Source organism: Rattus norvegicus, chromosome 10 (assembly GCF_021556685.1).
Source record: "Rattus norvegicus strain SHRSP/BbbUtx chromosome 10, alternate assembly SHRSP_T2T, whole genome shotgun sequence".
NCBI classification, from domain to species: domain Eukaryota; kingdom Metazoa; phylum Chordata; class Mammalia; order Rodentia; family Muridae; genus Rattus; species Rattus norvegicus.
In genome coordinates, this window is record NC_141543.1 from 64,038,252 (window position 1) to 64,057,674 (window position 19,423).

The window sequence follows — 19,423 nt, forward strand, 5'->3', positions numbered from 1 at the left end:
TCAACTATCAAAAACAATGACTTCATGAAATTCATAAGCATGTGGATGGAACTAGAAAATGTCATTCTGAGTGAGGTAACCCAATCAGAGAAAAACACACATGGTATGCAATCACTGATAAGTAGATATTAGACCAAAAGTTCAGAATACCCAAGAAACAATTCACTGATCTTATGAAGCTCATGATTAGGAAGACCAAAATGTGGAAGCTTCAGTCCTTCTTAAATGGGGGAACTAAATACTCATGGAAGGAATTACAGGGACAAAGAGTGGAGCACAGATCGAAAAAAGGTCTTCCAGATACTGCCCCACCTGGTGATCCATCCCATATGCAGCCATCAAACCCAGTTACTATTCCTGATGCCAAGAAGTGCTTGCTGACAGGAGCCTGATATGGATGTCTCTTGAGAGGCTTTGCCAGAGCCTTACTGATACAGGTGAACATGCTTGTAAGTAACCACTGGACTGAATATGGGGACCCCAATGGTGGAGTTAGAGAAAAAGACTGAAGCAGCTGAAGGGGTTTGCAACCCCATAGGAAGAACAACAATATCAACCAACCAGATGATGCCAGAACTCCCAGGGACTAAACTACCAACTACTGAGTACACATGGAGGGACCCATGACTTTAGTCACATATGTAGCAGAGGACTGCATTGTCTGGCATCAATAGGAGGAGAAGTCCTCGGTCCTGTGAAGGTTCATTTCTCCAGTGTAGGGGAATGCCAGGGTGTTGAGGTGGAGGTGAGTAGGTGAAAGTAGGTGGGTGGGGATGGGAGCATCTTTATAGAAGCAGAGGGAGTGGAAGAGGGGTGGAAGAGGAGGGAAATGAATAACATTTGAAATGTAAATACATAATATATCCAATAAAAAGAAATTAAGTAAAATTATGATAAGGATAAAAAAGATCAAAAACTCAGGTGACAGAATATGTTGTCGAGGATGTGGAGAAAGAAGAACACTCCTCCATTGTTGGTGGTACTGCAAGCTGCTACAACTACTCTAAAAATCAATCTCGCACTTGCTCAGAATATTGGACATAGTGCTACCCGAGGACCAAGTTATACCACTCCTGGGCAAATACCCAAAAATGCTCCAACATATAGCAGGACATATGCTTCACTATGTTCATAGCAGCCTTATTTATATTAAGCAGAAGCTGGAAAGAACCCAGATTTCCTTTAGCAGAGGAATGGATACAGAAAATGTTGTACATTTATACAATGGATTACTACTCAGCTCTTAAAACCAAGACTCCATGAAATTCTTAGGCAAATGAAAAGAACTAGAAAACATCATCCTGAGTCAGGTAACCCAGTCACAAAAGAACATACATGGTATGCACTCACTGATTAGTGGATATTAGCCCCAAAGCTCAGAATACCCAAGATACAATTTACAGACCACATAAAGCTCAAGAAGAAGGATGACCAATGTGTGGATGCTTCAGTCCTTCTTTGAAGGGGGAACAAAATACTTATAGGAGGAAATACGGAGGCAAAGTATGGAGCAAGGACTGAAGGAAAGGCCATTCAGAGACTGCCCTACCTGGAGAGCAATCCTATATACAGTCACGGAACCGAGACACTATTGCAGGTTCCAAGAAGTGAATGCTGACAGGAGCTTAATATACCTGTTTTTTGAGAGTCTCTGCCAGAGCATGACAAATACAAGGTGGGTGCTTACAGCCAACCCCATTTGACTAAGAATGGGGTCCCCAATGCAAAAGTTAGAGAAAGGACTGAGGTAGCTGAGGGTGTTTGCAACCCCATAGGAGGAACAACAATAGCAACCAACCAGAACTCCTAGGGATTAAACCACCAACCAAAGAGTACCCAGGGAGTGACCCATGGCTCCAGCTGCATATGTAGCAGAGGATGGCCTTGTCAAACATCAGTCAGAAGAGAGGCCTTTGGTCCTGTGAAGGCTTGATTCCCCCAGTGTAGGGGAATGCCTGGGCATGGAGATGGGAGGGAGTGGGTGAGTTGGTGATGAGGTGGCTTCATAGAAACAGGGGGAGGTGGGATGGTATAGGGGATTGCTGGAGGGGGAACTGGGAAAGGGGATAATATTTGAAATGTAAATAAAGAAATTATCCAATAAAAGAAAACAAAGGGTTTTTGTTGTACAGACTTTATTTCTTGATTTTTAAAAGCCATTAGTTAAATGAAATTGGCTACAATCAATTACTGGAGGCCTTAGAGGTCAGTAAGTGGGTTTTGAACTATCTGGTCTGGAGTGGAGAAGAAAGAGAGAGAGAGAGAGAGAGAGAGAGAGAGAGAGAGAGAGAGAGAGAGAGGAGTGAGGAGAGATGGGGAGGAGAGGAGGTAGCCACCATGAGTGGAGATGGAATGTGAACACATGGCCAAGAAAAACAAGTATCTGGAGTATACCTTTGGGGAGGCAGTCAGGACAGTAGACAGAAGTGTTGATTAAGGCTTTCCCTCCAGTAATTGTCAAAGCTAAATAAAATAACCATAATCTGAGTCTCATTTATTTGTAAGCTAATCAGGGATAAGTTTAAATTGGTTGTCCTACACAGCATAGTTTTCAAGTACTGTAAAATATATACCTAAGGAACATTACAGGCAAAATAATGAGAATATAAAAGGCAATGCTAAAAGCTATTTTTTCTAATTCCTGCCTTTTTCCTCCATGGTTTTGTGACTATAACCTTTAAACGGACGGCTACTGGCTAATAATTTCAAAAAAGAAACATGGTGCAGATAACACCACTATGTAAGAGGATCTCAGAAATTTATTGAGGGTGAGGACAGGCCAGAAAAGGTAACACAGAAATAAAAAGAGAAGGGGAAGTTAAAAAATGAACTGATCTAAAATATAATGTAGTAAGAACAGTAGGAGATATTTGAAAAAAGTTGTGTTTGAGATATTTGGATGCTATGGAGCATCATCCTAGGATTATGATATATTACTCACTCATATTTAAATATTATACTGCAGCCAACACAGACATTTGGATAAAATAAATAATCTTGGAAAAATTGGGAACCAGTCTATCTCAAGACCTAGCTATACCATCCTTGTGTAGATACTAAAAATTTGCCAATTTTATCTCAAGGACACTTGCTCAAATATATTTCTGGTAGCTTTCTTCATACTATTTAAAAACTGGAAACAATCTGGATATCCCTTAACTGAAAAATGGATGAAGTAAAAACAGTATATTTATATGATATTACTCAACCATTAAAACAAAACAACTTACTCAGAGTGAGGTAACCCAGTCATAAATGAACACACATGGTATACCTTCATTGATAAGTGAGTATTAGTCCAAAAGCGTGGAATATCTAAGAAAAAATTCACAGATCATATGAAGCCCAAGAAGAAGGAAGACCAAAATGTGGATGTTTCATTCCTTCTTAGAAGGGAGAACAAAATACTCATAGGAGGAAATACAGGAACAAAGAGTGGAGCAGGGACTGAAGAAAAGGTCATCCAGAGTCTACCCAACCTAGGGATCCATCACATATGCAACCACCAAACCCAGTTACTATTCCTGATGCCAAAAAGTGCTTGTTGATAGGAGCCTGATATGGTTAAACTGGTGACATGTGGGTATAGAAACACGAGGAATCAGGTAGGAGAGAAGAGATGGAGGGAGAGTGTGTGGGAAGAGATAGCTGGAATTGGGGGTATTTTGGGAGTGGTATAGAAACAGTGCAGTGACAATGTCCTGCAACCTATGATGGTGACCCTATTGAGGACTCCTACTAATGGGAGCTACAGAGTCTTTTTTTTCATCTTTATTAACTTGGGTATTTCTTATTTACATTTTGATTGTTATTCCCTTTCCCGGATTCCAGGCCAACATCCCCCTAGCCCCTCCTCCTCCCCTTCTATATGGGCTTCCCCTCCCCATCCTCCCCCCATTATCACCCTCCCCCCCAACAATCAAGTTCACTGGGGGTTCAGTCTTGGCAGGACCAAGGGCTTCCCCTTCCATTGGTGCTCTTACTAGGCTATTCATTGCTACCTATGAGGTTGGAGCCCAGAGTCAGTCCATGTATAGTCTGGGTAGTGGCTTAGTCCCTGGAAACTCTGGTTAGTTGGCATTGTTGTTCATCTGGGGTCTCAAGCCCCTTCAAGGAGCTACAGAGTCTTAAGTGACTTCCTTTTCTAGCAAGACAAGGATCCCATTGGTGGTATTTTATTACATTGGGTTAAGTTGTTGGCCTAGGAGTTCCCATAGAGCTCCCTAAATAACCCAGACTGATATAGGACAGAGGTTAGCTCTCTGATAACTGACAATTGACCCCCATTGTTGAGGACAACATCCACATGTCTCATGGAACACAGAGTCCGAGCTGCTGTGGGCTTGGAGCCTTCATGCCTACATTCTAATCTCTTTGGTTCAGGAAGGTACTCTGCAGACTTTGTAAAGTGAAACATGAACACCTACCCAGCCACAAAACCTACAATCTGTCCTGCCTGCAAGTCATGATGGAACACCGGTGGTGCAGAACTTGTGGGAATGTCCAACTTACATTTGGTTTAACTTGAGCCCATTCCACAACAAGGAGTCCATGGATAGCCAGAAACAAGGGATTGGATTGCCCAGAAACCTAGGGTAGAACTAACCAGAATAAGTGAAAAAAACTCAATGAAATGATTTCTAATTCTACTATAATCATAAATCGGTGCCTTGTCCAGTCATCATCAGAGAGGCTTCAGTAACTAAGATTATTGAGATAGAGAGAGAGGGAGAGAGGGAGAGAGGAAGAGAGAGAGAAGACTAAACAAGAGATCTCCATCAGTCTTGTCCCTTGGAGGTCAGTGAGCCCCACATCAAAGGGAAGTAAAGACTACAAATCACAGGGAATGGAGGACACCAGAAGAACATGGCCCACCTAATCAACTAAGCAGGGACCACACATCTCACTGAGACTAGATAGCAAGTATCAGGCCTGTGTGGATCTGTACCAGGTCCTCTGAGTTTATGTTAGGACTGAGAAATTGTTGGTTTTGTCGTATTTTATGGGTCCCCAACAGTGTGAACAGATCTACCAGACTCTTCTCTTGCTCTTGAGTCCTTTGCTCCAACATGGCTGCATTTTCTAGCCTCAAGGCTTTCACTTTTTTGATTATGTATAGTTTCCTCCTGTTTGGCTGCCATGTTTTGGAGGTTCACTCTTTTGTGAAGAGAAAATGGAGGAGTAGATATGAGGAGGATGTCAGTGTGAGAAGTTAGGAGGAGTTTTGGGAGGGGAAACTATGGTTGGGGTATGTTGTATAAGAGAAGAATATATTTTCAATAAAAAGAATGTAAGTAATGTATATCTGATAAAACAGTGGCTGTCACCTAATGCCTTTCTAGAATAATCTATGCAAGACAGAGGAGGCATTCCAGAGTCACTAAGGTCCCTTTCTCTAACCTTAGAAATGTACCTTTTTTTTTTAGTAGAAATATTATGTAGTAGATTCTTGCATCCCATCATAGGGATACACTTAGTAATATTAATATCAATATATTTACTAGATGAATTTAAGTAAAAATCCCAGTGTTGCCATTATAAAGAGATTTTCTTCTTGAAAAGAACTCTTATCAGCGCATCTTTCATATCTCTGTTTCTCAGGGTGTAGATGAAGGGGTTCAGCATGGGAGTCACAACTGTGTACATAAGGGCCATTCCGGTCTCCTTCACTGTCGAGATATTAGATGATGGACAAAAGTACAGACCAATAATTGTCCCATAGAACAATGAGACCACAGATAAGTGGGAGCCACAGGTGGAGAAAACCTTGTGGATTACCCTAGTAGAAGAAATCCTTAAGATTGAGGAGACAATTTGTATATAGGATACAATGATGAGTAAGAATGAGGTGACACTGACAAGCCCTCCCAAGATAAATACTGTTAATTCATTAATATAAATGTCAGAGCAGGCCAACTTAAGCAGGACAGTTATGTCACAGAAAAAGTGGCGGATTAAGTTATCCTCACAGAATGACAGTCTAGTCAAGAGTAGGGTATGCAACAGGGAGTATAATACAGTAAATACCCAGGAGAGTACTACCAGACACACACAGAGATTGGGACTCATGATGCTGGAATATTGAAGGGGTAAACAGATGGCCACATAGCGGTCATAGGCCAAGACTACAAGAAGGAAGATCTCCAGGCTTCCAAAAAGCAGGAAAAAGTACATTTGTGTCAGACAACCCACATAGGTGATTGATGTATCCTGGCTTTGCATGTTCTGCAGCAACTTGGGCATCGTGACAGAGGAAAAGCAGAGGTCAGAGAAGGATAAGTTGCTGAGAAACAAGTACATCGGTGTGTGGAGATGGGAATCCAGGTGAATGAGGATGATGATGATGAGGTTCCCCAGGACAGTGGTGAGGTACATGGCCAGTAACAGGGCATAGAACAGTTGCTGGTGCTCTGGGGGGATGGGCAGTCCCAATAGGAGGAATTGGGTGATGACAGTTTGGTTGTTCATTACCATTCTTCCTCTCCAGTTTCCTAATGAGGAAATATCACTATCTCTTGAAACTCAAAATAAAAATAATCATATATCTAGGATATATTCTACAACAATAAATATGACAGTCCTCATAGTAATTGTAATCTCAAACCTCAAATATCTATAATCATTACAATCATTGATACTTTTCTTCACTTTTTAAAACTAGGTGTTTTCTTAATTAAACTGCCTTCATACATTATCCACAGTCTCTTCCCGATTCTCCTCTGATTTCATCTATTCCTCTCTGTGAGCTTATATAAATATATGAGGACAACATCTTGTCTTTATTGGAACACAGAAGCAAACTTCGTGTTATTATGTCTCCCGAACCTTCTCTTCTCCATCATCATGCTTCATCTATACTGTGGCATTTTAACAGAGGAATCCCTTCACATATTTTATGATTTATTTTCAGATTACCACCGTTGCTCTGAGAATAAGCACAAAGCTGCCATCAGGGACACAAAGCTGTCTCATCTCACAGGTGCAAGTGTTACATGTCATCTGGTCTCACATGCTTTTCTCTTATCATTTAGTGTTAGAGTCAATCTCTCTGCCTCCCGCCCTTTAGAATTGTGCCTCCTCTTGCCTATAACTTCTTCCCCTCTGTGTCCCTTTCACTTGCTTAATCATCCCTTATGTCAGGCCTATTGCTTTTTACATACTCAGATAAATTTATTCTGTCTCTCTGTACAAAGTGAGATATCTAGACATGTTCCCTAGAATCCTGTACATATCAGATACACTTAAGACTTTGGTCACATCTTTAACTATATTCCAATCAATTGTAAACTATGCAGGAATGATCACATATGCCTTAATACCATTTGGTTGTTTTCAGTAGTTCTTAATCTCCAACTAGAGCCAGCATCTGTCATAATGCAGCCTGTATCATAGTCACATGTATGCACACGTGTATACACATTCACACACAGGCATTCACACACATGCATAAACACATACACACATGAATATTAACCTGTGATTCTGAACAACCCTGAGAAATAAATCTATCCTCCACCTCAGAGTTGACAGAACAGGAGAAATATCAAGAGATCTAAGTAAGTTTCTCTGAAATGCTACAACCAAGTCTGACTTTTTGCAGCTTCACAGATTTACAGAATTTGATCCAGCTGAATTCAAAGTTTACATAGTTAGACATTGTAGATTGGTAATACAGAGAGGGGACCCATGTGTGAAAAAAGACTCACCACTTAAAAAGATGATCTCCTTATGTACCCAAAATTGCTTCAAACATGTAACACTCCTAACTCTCACCTTGAGGATGGGGATGACAGGCATGTGTTCATGTCCAGTTTCTGGTTCTCATCTAAATGAAAACTGCCTTTGTGTTAGGTAAGCATGTGTGCAGAGATCAGAAGCCAGAAAAATCACCATCAACTACTACAACTGATGGGCTAATGGACTTCATAACCTTCTTTAGATGTCAAGCCCATGTTTCTCAAATGAAACAACACATAAAAATCCCAAGAGATATATTTCTAACACTGAGTATAACTGAATATCATCTTAAATTCTGTAGAATAACTGACTTTGAGTAGGAATTTTTGTTAATTTAAATGAACACTCATATGATATTAATATCATGCTTGATGGACTACATTTAGGTGCAACTGCATACAATACCAGTAAAACAAATTTGTGAGCTTGTACAAATAAAATTAATGATCACCTTGGCTAGAATGTTAGTTCAGAGTTTGTTTAGATCCCACTGGTGAAAGTGTAATAAGCAACCCTTCAAAACTATAGCACTGAACTCCACCTCACAGTGCTGCTCTTGTGTTGAAATGGTAGAATATCGAGAGAAAAATACATAAAGAGAAATTGTAATGAACCCATGAATATAGTTTTGGCAGACAGAGAAAAGAAGAATGCTACCATACCTGAAAACTTCTGTATACACTGGAAATTCTTGTGAATTCACAGTACAATTATTTTTGTGAATGTATTCAGCTCTGCTGAAGCTGAATCATACATTCTGGTTCATGATCCCACTCAACTTCATTTTATTTGCAGATGCAGGATTTATCTGTACTTATCACCTATCTGAATTATCACTACTCACACCCTCTCCTGCCATCCCTCAGCATTAGTATCCCTGCATCTCAGAGGGGTCCAGATCCAGAGTAACTCATTAAAGACATAGTAATTATCCAGGGCTTTTCTAGGACCAATTTACCTCAGGGATCTATAGTGGATACCAATTATAGTCACCAATCACTATTTCTTACACATAGGGGAAAGTAGAATTTAAAGAACAACAGCCAATAGAACAAGGAAACAAATAGCAAAAGCAGAGCAAAACAAGAATGAAAGGATGCATACTCAACTCTTCAGATACTGAACAAGGCTTCTGTTGCCTAGAGCCCAAGATGTTATGGGAGAAAGTGAAGATACGAATCCATGTTATCAGGAGTTATTCTGACTATTAATGACTCAATGCGTCTTATGCACACACACAAAAACTTTGCATAAGAAGTCATCAGTAGTTTTTATATTTTTGATTGTGAGCCTAGTATTTAATAGCAAAGTCATGTCTCCTGCCCACCCAGCAGTACTTTTTTTTTTATCTTTATTAACTTGAGTCTTTCTTATTTACATTTCAGTTGTTATTTCCCTTCCCGGTTTCCGGGCCAACATCCCCCTAACTCCTCCCCCTCCCCTTCTATATGGGCTTCCTCTCCCCATCCTCCCCCCCCCATTACTACCCTCCCCCCAACAATCACGCCAACAGTACTTTTTAAGCAGAATGAGATCATAGAAAAACCACACGCACTGGGAATGCTTCCAAGGTTAGAATCTCAATTCAACATGATTGTCTACATGTAAGAAGAGGACTTAGGGCACATATACAACTTTCTAGAAAAAATTTAAACTTCATTGTTCAACTTTCTATGTGTGCCAGAATGTGAAAATGGAAGGACTATGGCAGGTAGATGGCATGTTTCCTACTATCCTCGAGATAGTAGGAAAGCAGTCCATATTCCTATGCCTGTTCACTCATTTTTGTCTTCTCTATGAAAATGAAGATGTATCTCTATGAAAATGTTAATTGTACCTACTACCATCATTATCCAACCACCTGCCATATACGTGAGACTACTTTATAATTTTATGTTCTATGAATTCACCATTAATCAAGAGGCCACAGGTGGCATTTATAATACTTTCCTTAAGGATAATTTCCTAAAACTCAGCAGTCATAAAATAGACAAAGTGTTGTACATAATAATGAAATACAAACTTTCAACCCAAGGGACTTTCTATCCTTATTGGTCTAACCTTTACTGGGTTCTTGAAGATGATTAACTTTTGTCGTTCTGTGTGGAAACAGGAAGTGGGATCTAAGGATGTGTTCTATTAATTAGACACAGTGCTGCCTGCTCTGTTTGCCTAGAACAATCACATTATGCTTGTGAGTAGATTGCTTTCAATTACTCCAAGAGGAGTGATACACCTATTCTCTGTGTTTTGGTTGACATGAGAAACTAAAGTGATTGTATGGTTGGCTTGAGTTCTAATTCAATCATCCATAAGAATTTTGATATTCACTTACATAAATACAATGAAATAGACTTAGTATTTTCTTTCTTTTTCAAAACTTCATTTAATTTGATGTTTTTTACTTATTCAGTTTACATCTCACTTGTTTCCCCCTCCAAGCCTCTACCTTATACAATCCTTCCCAGATTCCCTTTCCTTTTTCCTCTGAGTGGGTGGGGGTCCTCTGGGTGTCCTCCCCACCTTGATCCTTCAAGTCCCTGTGAGGATAGATGCTTCCTCTCCCACTGAAACCAGACATGGCAAGCCAGTTATTAGAACATATCCCACACATAGGAAACTTATTTTGGGATATCTCCTATTCTAATTGTTCAGGACCCACATGAAAGTCAAGCTGTACATCTGCTACACGTCATCTGGGAGGCCTAGGTCTTGTGTATGTACTTTGGTTGGGGGTTCAGACTCTGAGAGCCCTAAGGTCCAGATTAGTTGACTCTCTTGGTGTTTCTGTCGAACTTCCTATCCTCTTGGTGTCCACAGTCCTTCTTCCTATTTTATATAAGAGTTTCTAACTCCATCCACAGATTGGTTGTGGGTGTCTGCATCTGTCTGAGTCAGCTGACCTGTGGAGCCTCTCACAGGAAAACATGGTTGCTTCTGTCTGCAAGCATAGCAAAGTATCATTAATAGTGTTATGGATTGGTGTTTGCTCATAGGATGGGTTTCAAGTTGGGCTGGTTATAGGTTGGCTATTATCTCATTCTCTGCTGCCTCCCTATGCCTGCATTATTTATAGATAGGATAAGTTTGAGGTGGAAAGTTTTGGAGTGGGTTGGTGTCTCTATTGCTTCACTGCAATTTCTGTCTTGTTACAAGAGGTAGCCTCTTCAGTTTCCATATACAGTGAGTCACAGCTAAGGTTATGCACGTTGATTCTCTGGTTCTTCCTTTATCTCAGGTGTCTGTCTCATCCTGGTGATGTCATCATCCACAGTTTCAGATTTCCATTCATTTTCATGGCCATCTATCCATGTCTCCTGTCCTTCCCCACCCCTGTTTCTGAATCCCCATTCTTCTCCCAATACCTCTTCTATCCCAGAACTCTCCCTCCATTTGCCTCTTATAATGATTTTATTCCCCCTCCTAAGCGAGATTCAAAAGTCCTCACTTGGGCCTTCCTTCTTGTTTAGCTTCTTTGGGTCTATGGAGTATAGCATGGTACCTATATTTTATGGGTAGATCCACTTACTTTAAGTATATATCGTGTGTGACCTTGTGGGACTGCATTATATCACTCAAGATGATACTCTCAGGTTCCATCTATTTGCTTGCAAAATTCATGATGTCTTGGTTTTTCATAGCAGAATGGTATTTCATTGTTTTAGCTGTACCACATTTTCTTTATCCATTCTTCAGTTGAGGAACATCTAGTTTGTTTCTAGTTTTTGATTACTATAAATAAGTTACTCCGAGCATAGATGAGCATGTGTCTTTGTGAGATATTAGATCATCTTTTGGGTATATGACCAGAAATGGTATAGCTGGGTCTTGAGGTAGAACTATTCCTAGTTTTCTGAGAAAATGCCGAATTGATTTTCAAGTGGTTGTACAGTTTTGCTCTCCCACCAGCGAGGGAGGAGTGTTCCCCTTGTTCTGCCTCCTTGTACTATCTCTTCAGGTTTTATCTCAGTCATATTGATGGTTATAAGATGGAACCTCATAATCATTTTGATTTGCCCAGAACTGCAGACAATCCTGAGACCTCAGGGGAGACCACCATTTCTGCCCACTTCTGCTAACAGTTCTGGCCCAAGAGGAAATTGTTTAGCGGCCTCTGGATACAGGAATATAGGAGTAGTCAGAGGCAGGAACTGCTGGTTTCTGCTTGTGCCTGGAACTGAACTGAATGGATACCATAGCTCCTTGCACCCAAATCCTGTGGGGAAGAGACCAGACTCTCAAAGATGCAGACAATCCTGAGAACTAAGAGGAGACAACTACTTTCTGCCGACATTCCTGACCAAAGAGGAAACAGGCACAGGCCATAGGGACCTAAAAGCAGTCAGAGGCAGGACACTTCCAGTTTCTGCCTGTGCCAAGAGCTGAAAGCCAGTCACCAGGAGTGCCTACACACCTGACGCAGAGGTAAGACCAACTTTTCTGTTCCAAACGACCCATCTAGTGGCCTCAGGACAAACAAAGGCAGAAGTAGTCTGGGATAGGACACTGCCATTTTCTGGCTGTGGCCTGAAATGAACTGAACCAGTCCCACTGCTCCCTGCACCCAAATCCCGTGTGAGAGAGAGCTGAACTCCCAGAAATGCAGACAATCCTGAGATCTTAAGTGAGACTGCCACTTCTGCCCTCTTCTGCTCACATTTCTGGCCCAAGAAGAGCCTGCATAGTGGCCTCTGGATATGGGAATATAGGACCAGGACCAGTCAGTGGCAAGAACCTGCTGGTTTCTACCTATGCCCAGAACTGTAATGAACCAGTCCCACAGATCCCTGCACCCAAATCCTGTGGGGGAAGAGGGCTAGACTCTCACAAGTGTGGACAATCCTGAGGGCTCAGAAGGGACGACTACTTTCTGCCCATATTCCTGATCTAAGAGGAAACTGCCTAGTGTCATCTGTGCCCTCTGGGCACAGGGACATAAAAGCAGTGAGGGTCAGGACCCTCCCAGTTTCTGATTGTGCTGAGAAATGAAAGCCAGTCACCAGGAGCACCTACACACCTGAGAGTAGAGGAAAGACCAACTCTTCTGCGCCAAGTGACCCTCCTGGAGGCTTCAGGTCACACAAACCCAGGAGCAGCTCTCTGTTTCCAGATCTGGCTGAAAGAAAACAGGTCTACAGGAGTGCTGACACACAGGACTACAGTAGGGTGAAGTCACTGTCAGAGACAGCAAGACAAGCTAACATGAGAGACAAACTGATGGTGAGAGCCAAGCCCAGGAATCTAAGCAAGAGAAACCAAGACTACTTGGCATCATTAGAGCCTTGTTCCCCCACCAAAGCAATACTAGATATTAAAAAGCAAGATTTGGATTTAAAATCACATCTTATGATGATGATAGAGGACTTTAAGAAGAACAAAAATAACTCCCTTAAAGAAATACTGGACAACACAAGTAATCAAGTAGAAGTCCTTAAAGAGGAAACACAAAAATCCCTTAAGGAATTACAGGAAAACACAACCAAACAGGCAAAGGAATTGAAGAAAACCATCCAGGATTTAAAAATGGAAAGAGAAACAATAAAGAAAGCAAAAAGGGAGACAACCCTAGAGATAGAAAACCTAAGGAAGAGATCAGGATTCATAGAAGATGAAAACATCGCCAACAATATATGAGAGATAGAAGAGAGAGTCTCAGGAGCAGAAGATACCATAGAAAACATCGACACAACTGTCAAAGAATGTAAAACACAAAAATCTCCTAGCCCAAAATGTCCAGAATACCCAGGACACAATAAGAAGATCAAACTTAAGGATAATAGGTATAAAAGAGAGTGAATACTCCCAACATAAAGGGCCAGTAAGTATCTTCAACAAAATTATAGAAAAAAAAAACTTCCCTAACCTAAAGAAAGAGATGCCCATAAACATACAAGAAGTCCAATCAAATAGATTGGACCAGAACAGAAATTCCTCCTGTTACATAATAGTCAAAAATACAAAACACACAAAACAAAGAAAGAATATTAAAAGCAATAAGGGAAAAAAGGTTAAGTAACATATAAAAGCAGACCTGTTGGAATTACACCAGACTTCTAACCAGAGACTATGAAAGCTAGAAGATCCTGGGCAGATGTCCTACAGACCCTAAGAGAACAAAAATGCCAGCCCAGGCTGCTATATCCAGCAAAACTCTCAATTAAAATAGATGGAGAAATCAAGACATTCCATGACAAAACCAAATTTACACAATATCTTTGTATAAATCCAGCCCTACGAAGAGTAATAGATGGAAAACTCCAACACAAGGAGGGAATCTACACCCTAGAAAAAGCAGGAAAGTAATCTCCTTGCAACAAAACCAAAAGAGGAGAGACATACAAACATAATTCCACCTCTAACAACAAAAATAACAGGAAACAACAATCACTATTCCTTAATATCTCTTAACATCAATGGACTCAATTCCCAAATGAAAAGACATAGACTAACATACTGCATATGTAAAGACAACTTAGCATTTTGTTGCATACAGGAAACACACCTCAGAGATATAGACAGACACTACCTCAGAGAAAAAGGCTGAAAAACAATTTTTCCAAGCAAATGGTCTGAAGACACAAGCTGGAGTTGCCATTCTAATATCAAATAAAATCAACTTTCAACCAAAACTTATCAAAAAAGACAACGAAGGAAACTTGATATTCATCAAAGGAAAAATCCACCAAGATGAACTCTCAATCCTAAATATCTATGCTCCAAATGCAAGGACACCTACATTCATAAAAGAGACCTTACTAAAACTCAAAGCACACATTGCACCTCACACAATAATAGTAGGAGATTTCAGCAGCCCACTCTCATCAATGGACAGATCATGGAATCAGAAATTAAACAGAGACAGACAGACTAAGAGAAGTCATGAACCAAATGGATTTAACAGATGTTTATAGAACATTTCATCCTAAAACAGAAGATTATACCTTCTTCTCAGCACCACAAAACAGACATCAAGAGATAAATGAAGATAGAAATAATTCCCCACATCTTATCAGACCACCACAGACTAAGTCTAGTCTTCAATAACAACAAAAAATGACAGAAAGCCAACATATATATGGAAGTTCAACAATGCTCTACTCAATGATCACTTGGTCAAGGAAGAAATAAAGAAATTAAAGACTTTTTAGAATATAATGTAAATGAAGGCACAATATACTGAAACCTATATGACACAATGAAAGCAGTGATAAGAGGAAAACTCATAACTCTAAGGGCCTCCAAAAAGAAACAGGAGAGAGCATACATTAGCAGCTTGACAGCACACATAAAAACTCTAGAACAGAAAGAAGCAATTACATCAAAGAGGAGTAGAAGGCAGGAAATAATCAAACTCAGAGCTGAAATCAACCAAGTAGAAACAAAAAGGACTATCCAAAGAACCAACAAAACCAGGAGCTGGTTCTTTGAGAAAATCAACAAGATAGAAAAACCCTTAGCCTGACTTACCAGAGGGCACAGAGAGTGTTTCCAAATGAACAAAATCAGAAATGAAAAGGGAGACATAATAACAGAATCTGAGGTAATTAAAGAGATCATCAGATCCTTGTACAAAAGCCTATATTCAACAAAACTGTAAAATCTGGAGGAAATGAACAATTTTCTAGACAAGTACCAGGTACCAAAGTTACATCAGGTTCGGATAAACCATCTAAACAATCCCATAACTCCTAAAGAAATAGAAACAGTTGTTAAAATTCTCCCAACCAAAAGGAGCCCCAAACCAGATGGGTTTAGTGCAGAATTCTATCAGATCTTCATAGAAAACCTCATACCAATACTGTCCAAACTATGACAGAAAATAGAGACAGTTAGATCACTACCAAATTCCTTTTATGAAGCCACAATTACTCTTATACCTAAACCACACAACAACCCAACAAAGAAAGAGAACTTCAGTCCAATTTCCCTTATGAATATTGATGCAAAATTACTCAATAAAATTCTGACAAAGCAAATCCAAGAACACATCAAAACGATCTTCCATCATGATCAAGTAGGCTTCATCCCTGGGATGCAGGTATGGTTCATCAACATAATCCACTATGTAAACAAACTCAAAGGAAAAAAAACATGATCATTTCGTAGAGACTGAGAATGCATTTGATAAAATTCAAAACCCTTCATGATAAAAGTCCTGGAAAGATAAAAAATTCAAGGTCCATACCTGAACATGGTAAAAGCAATATACAGCAAACCAGTAGCTAACATCAGTTTAAATGGAGTGAAACTTGAAGCAATCCCACTAAAATCAGGGACTAGACAAGGCTGCCCATTCTCTCCCTACTTATTCAACATAGTACTTGAAGTCCTAGCCAGAGCAATCAGACAACAAAAGGAGTTCAAAAGGATTCAAATTGGAAAGGAAGAAGTAAAAATATCACTATTTGTTGATGATATGATAGTATACTTAAGTGACCCCAAAAGTTCCACCAGAGAACTACTAAGGCTGATAAAGAACTTCAGCAAAGTGACTGTGTATAAAATTAACTCAAACTAATCAGTAGCCTTCTTCTACTGAAAGGATATACAGGCTGAGAAAGAAATTAGGGAAATGACACCCTTCACAATAGTCCCCAATAACATAAAATACCTTGATGTGACTCTAACCAAGCAAGCGAAAGATCTGTATGACAAGAACTTCAAGTCTGTGAAAAAAATATTGAAGAATATCTCAGAAGATGGAAAGATCTCCCATGCTCATGGATTGATTAACATAGTAAAAATGTTCATTTCCCAAAAGCAATCTGTAGATTCCATGCAATCCCCATCAAAATTCCAACTCAATTCTTCATAGAGTTAGAAAGAGCAATTTGCAAATTCATTTCGAATAACAAACAAACAAACAAACCTCAGGATAGCAAAACTATGATCAACAACCAAAGAACTTTTGGGGAAATCACCATTCCCTATCCCAAGCAGTATTACAGAGCAATAGTGATAAAACCTGTATGTTATTGTACAGAGACAGGCAGGTAGATCAATGGAATAGAACTGAAGACCTAGACATGTACCCACACACCTATGTTGGCTTGATTTTTCACAAAGGAGCTAAGACCATCCAATGGAAAAAAAGATAGCATCTTCAACAAGTGGTGCTGGTTCAACTGGAAGTCAGTGGAACTTCATGTGGAAGAATGCAAACCGATCCATTCTTATCGCCCTCTACAAAGATCAAGTCCAAGTGTATCAAGATCCTCCACATCAAACCAGATAAAATCAAACTAATAGAAGAAAAAGTGGGGAAGAGACTCGAACATATGGGAACTGGGGGAAATTTCCTGAACACAACACCAATGGCTATGCTCTAAGATCAAGAATCAATAAATGGGGCCTCTTAAACTTGCAATGCTTCTGTAAGGCCAGGGACACTGTCATTAGGACAAAACAGCAACCAACATATTGGGAAAGGATCTTTACCAATCCTACATCTGTTAGATGGCTAATATCCAATATATACAAAGAACTCAAGAAGTTAGACTCCAGAGAATCAAATAACCCTATTAAAATGGGGTGCAGAGTTAAACAAGGAATTATTAGCTGAGGAATATAGAATGACTGAGAAGTACCTACAGAAATGTTCATCATCCTTAGCCATCAGCAAATTACAAAGTTAAAACAACCCTGAAATTCTACCTCACCCTATTCAGAATGGCTAAGTTCAAAAACTCTGGTGACCACAGATGCTGGTGAGGATGTGGAGAAAGAGGAACACTCCTCCATTGTTGGTAGGATTGCAAGCTGTTACAACCACTCTGGAAATCAGTCTGGAGGTTCCTCAGAAAATTGGACATTCCACTACCTGAGGACCCAGCTATACCAGTCCTGGGCATACACACAAAAGATGCTCCAACATACAAAAGACACATTCTCCACTATGTTCATAGCAGCCTTATTTATAATAACCAGAAGCTGGAAAGAACCTAGATGTCCTTCAAAAGCAGAATGGATACAGAAAATATGGTACACCTACACAATGGTTTACTACTCAGGTATTAAAAATAATGGCTTCATGACATTGATAGGCAAATGGATGGAACTAGAAAACATCATCCTGAGTGAAGTAACCCAATCTCAAAAAAAAAATACACATGGTAGGCACTCACTGATAAGTGTATATTAGCCCATAGTTCAGAATATCCAGTAAACAATTCACAGACCACATGAAGCTCAAGAAGAAGGATGACCAATTGTGGATGCTTCAGTCCTTCTCAAGGGGAGATCAATAATGTCCATAGGAGGAACTATGGGACAAAGTTAGGAGCAGAGACTGAAGGAATGGTCATTCAGAGCCTGCCCCACCTGGGGATCCAGCCCATGTACATACAGCCACCAAACCCAGATGATATTGCTAATCCCAAGAAGTACATGCTTACAGAAGCCAGATATAGCTGTCCCCTGAGAGGCTCTGCCAGATCATGACAATTCATAAGCGAATGCTTGCAGCCAACCATTGAACTGAGTTGTGGTCCCCAATGGGGGAATTTGAGAAAGTATTGAAGGAGCTGAAGGGGTTTGCAACTTCATAAGAACAATACCAACTGACCTGAGCTCCCAGGGACTAAACCACCACCCAAAGATTATGCTTGAACAGTCTGTCTCCAGCAGTATATGTAGCAGAGGATGACTTTGTTGGGCACTAATGGGAGGAAGAACTCTTGGTCCTGCCAAGACTTGATCCCCCATTGTAAGGGAATGTCAGGGCAGGAGGTGGGAAGGGGTGGGTAGTTGGGTCGGGGCACACCGTCATAGAAGAAGCGGGATGGGAATGGGATAAGGGGCTCATGCACCGGTAAAGGGAATAACATTTGAAATGTAAAGAAAAAATATCCAATACAAATACAAAACAGAACAAAAAAACACACACCAACAAACAAAACCCCCATGACCTCAGGATATTCTTAGGCAAACGGATGGAGCTTGAAATTATCCTCCTGAGTGAGGTAACCCAATCATAAAAGAACACATATGGTAAAAAGAAAAAAGGAGGAGGATTTTTACCTTCAATTTCTATGAGGAAACCCAGGGTAAGTATAATAGCCTCTGTTGTTTGGGTGTCTATTGGATCCAACAACTAGAAGGGAGTTTTCTTACCTCTGGCACTGGGACTTTTGTTAGGCAGTCTATGGTCTTTGTGAGGATCATTATCATACTATGTCACATAGTGTATCCCCAGTAAAGTATATACACACTCATGTATAATATTCATATTTGTACATATTTATATGTAAACATCTGTGCCCCATTCTCCCAGAAAATAACTTGCTGGTTGATGTCATTATGCAGGTGAAGGCAGACAAGATAAAATGAGGCCTGTCATTGGACATAAAGGAAGCAAGGCAGGAACAGAGGTTTTATAAGGCAGGGAGGAGTGATGGGGCAGAGCAAGGATGAGAAGCTGGGAGCACATGACATCAGATGTTCAGATTCCTCTCTGCACATAATATAGGCTGTTATGACTATTTTAAGAGATGGGTGTGTACAGGATTTTGTGTTGTCTAGATGGGCAAATTATATCTTATCCATTGAATCAGAGGTTATTGTGTGGTGTGTTCTTTCCTGTAGTGACTTAATTGAGCCCACAGCAAGAGAGCCTGGAGATAGGCGGTCTCTGTATAAAAACGGTGTGACAGCAACCCACCTTGGGAACTAGGTGGGTAGAGAGATT

The 19,423-nt window shown here is 40.2% G+C and overlaps 1 protein-coding gene across 1 annotated transcript; it reads right to left on the reverse strand.

Moving 5' to 3' along the window:
• Positions 1-5,535: 5,535 nt before the first annotated feature.
• On the reverse strand, positions 5,536-6,474 carry Or1e20b (olfactory receptor family 1 subfamily E member 20B). Its single transcript, NM_001000943.1, is given in 1 exon segment — positions 5,536-6,474. A coding segment is annotated over 1 exon segment (939 nt).
• Between the last annotated feature and the right edge of the window lie 12,949 nt (positions 6,475-19,423).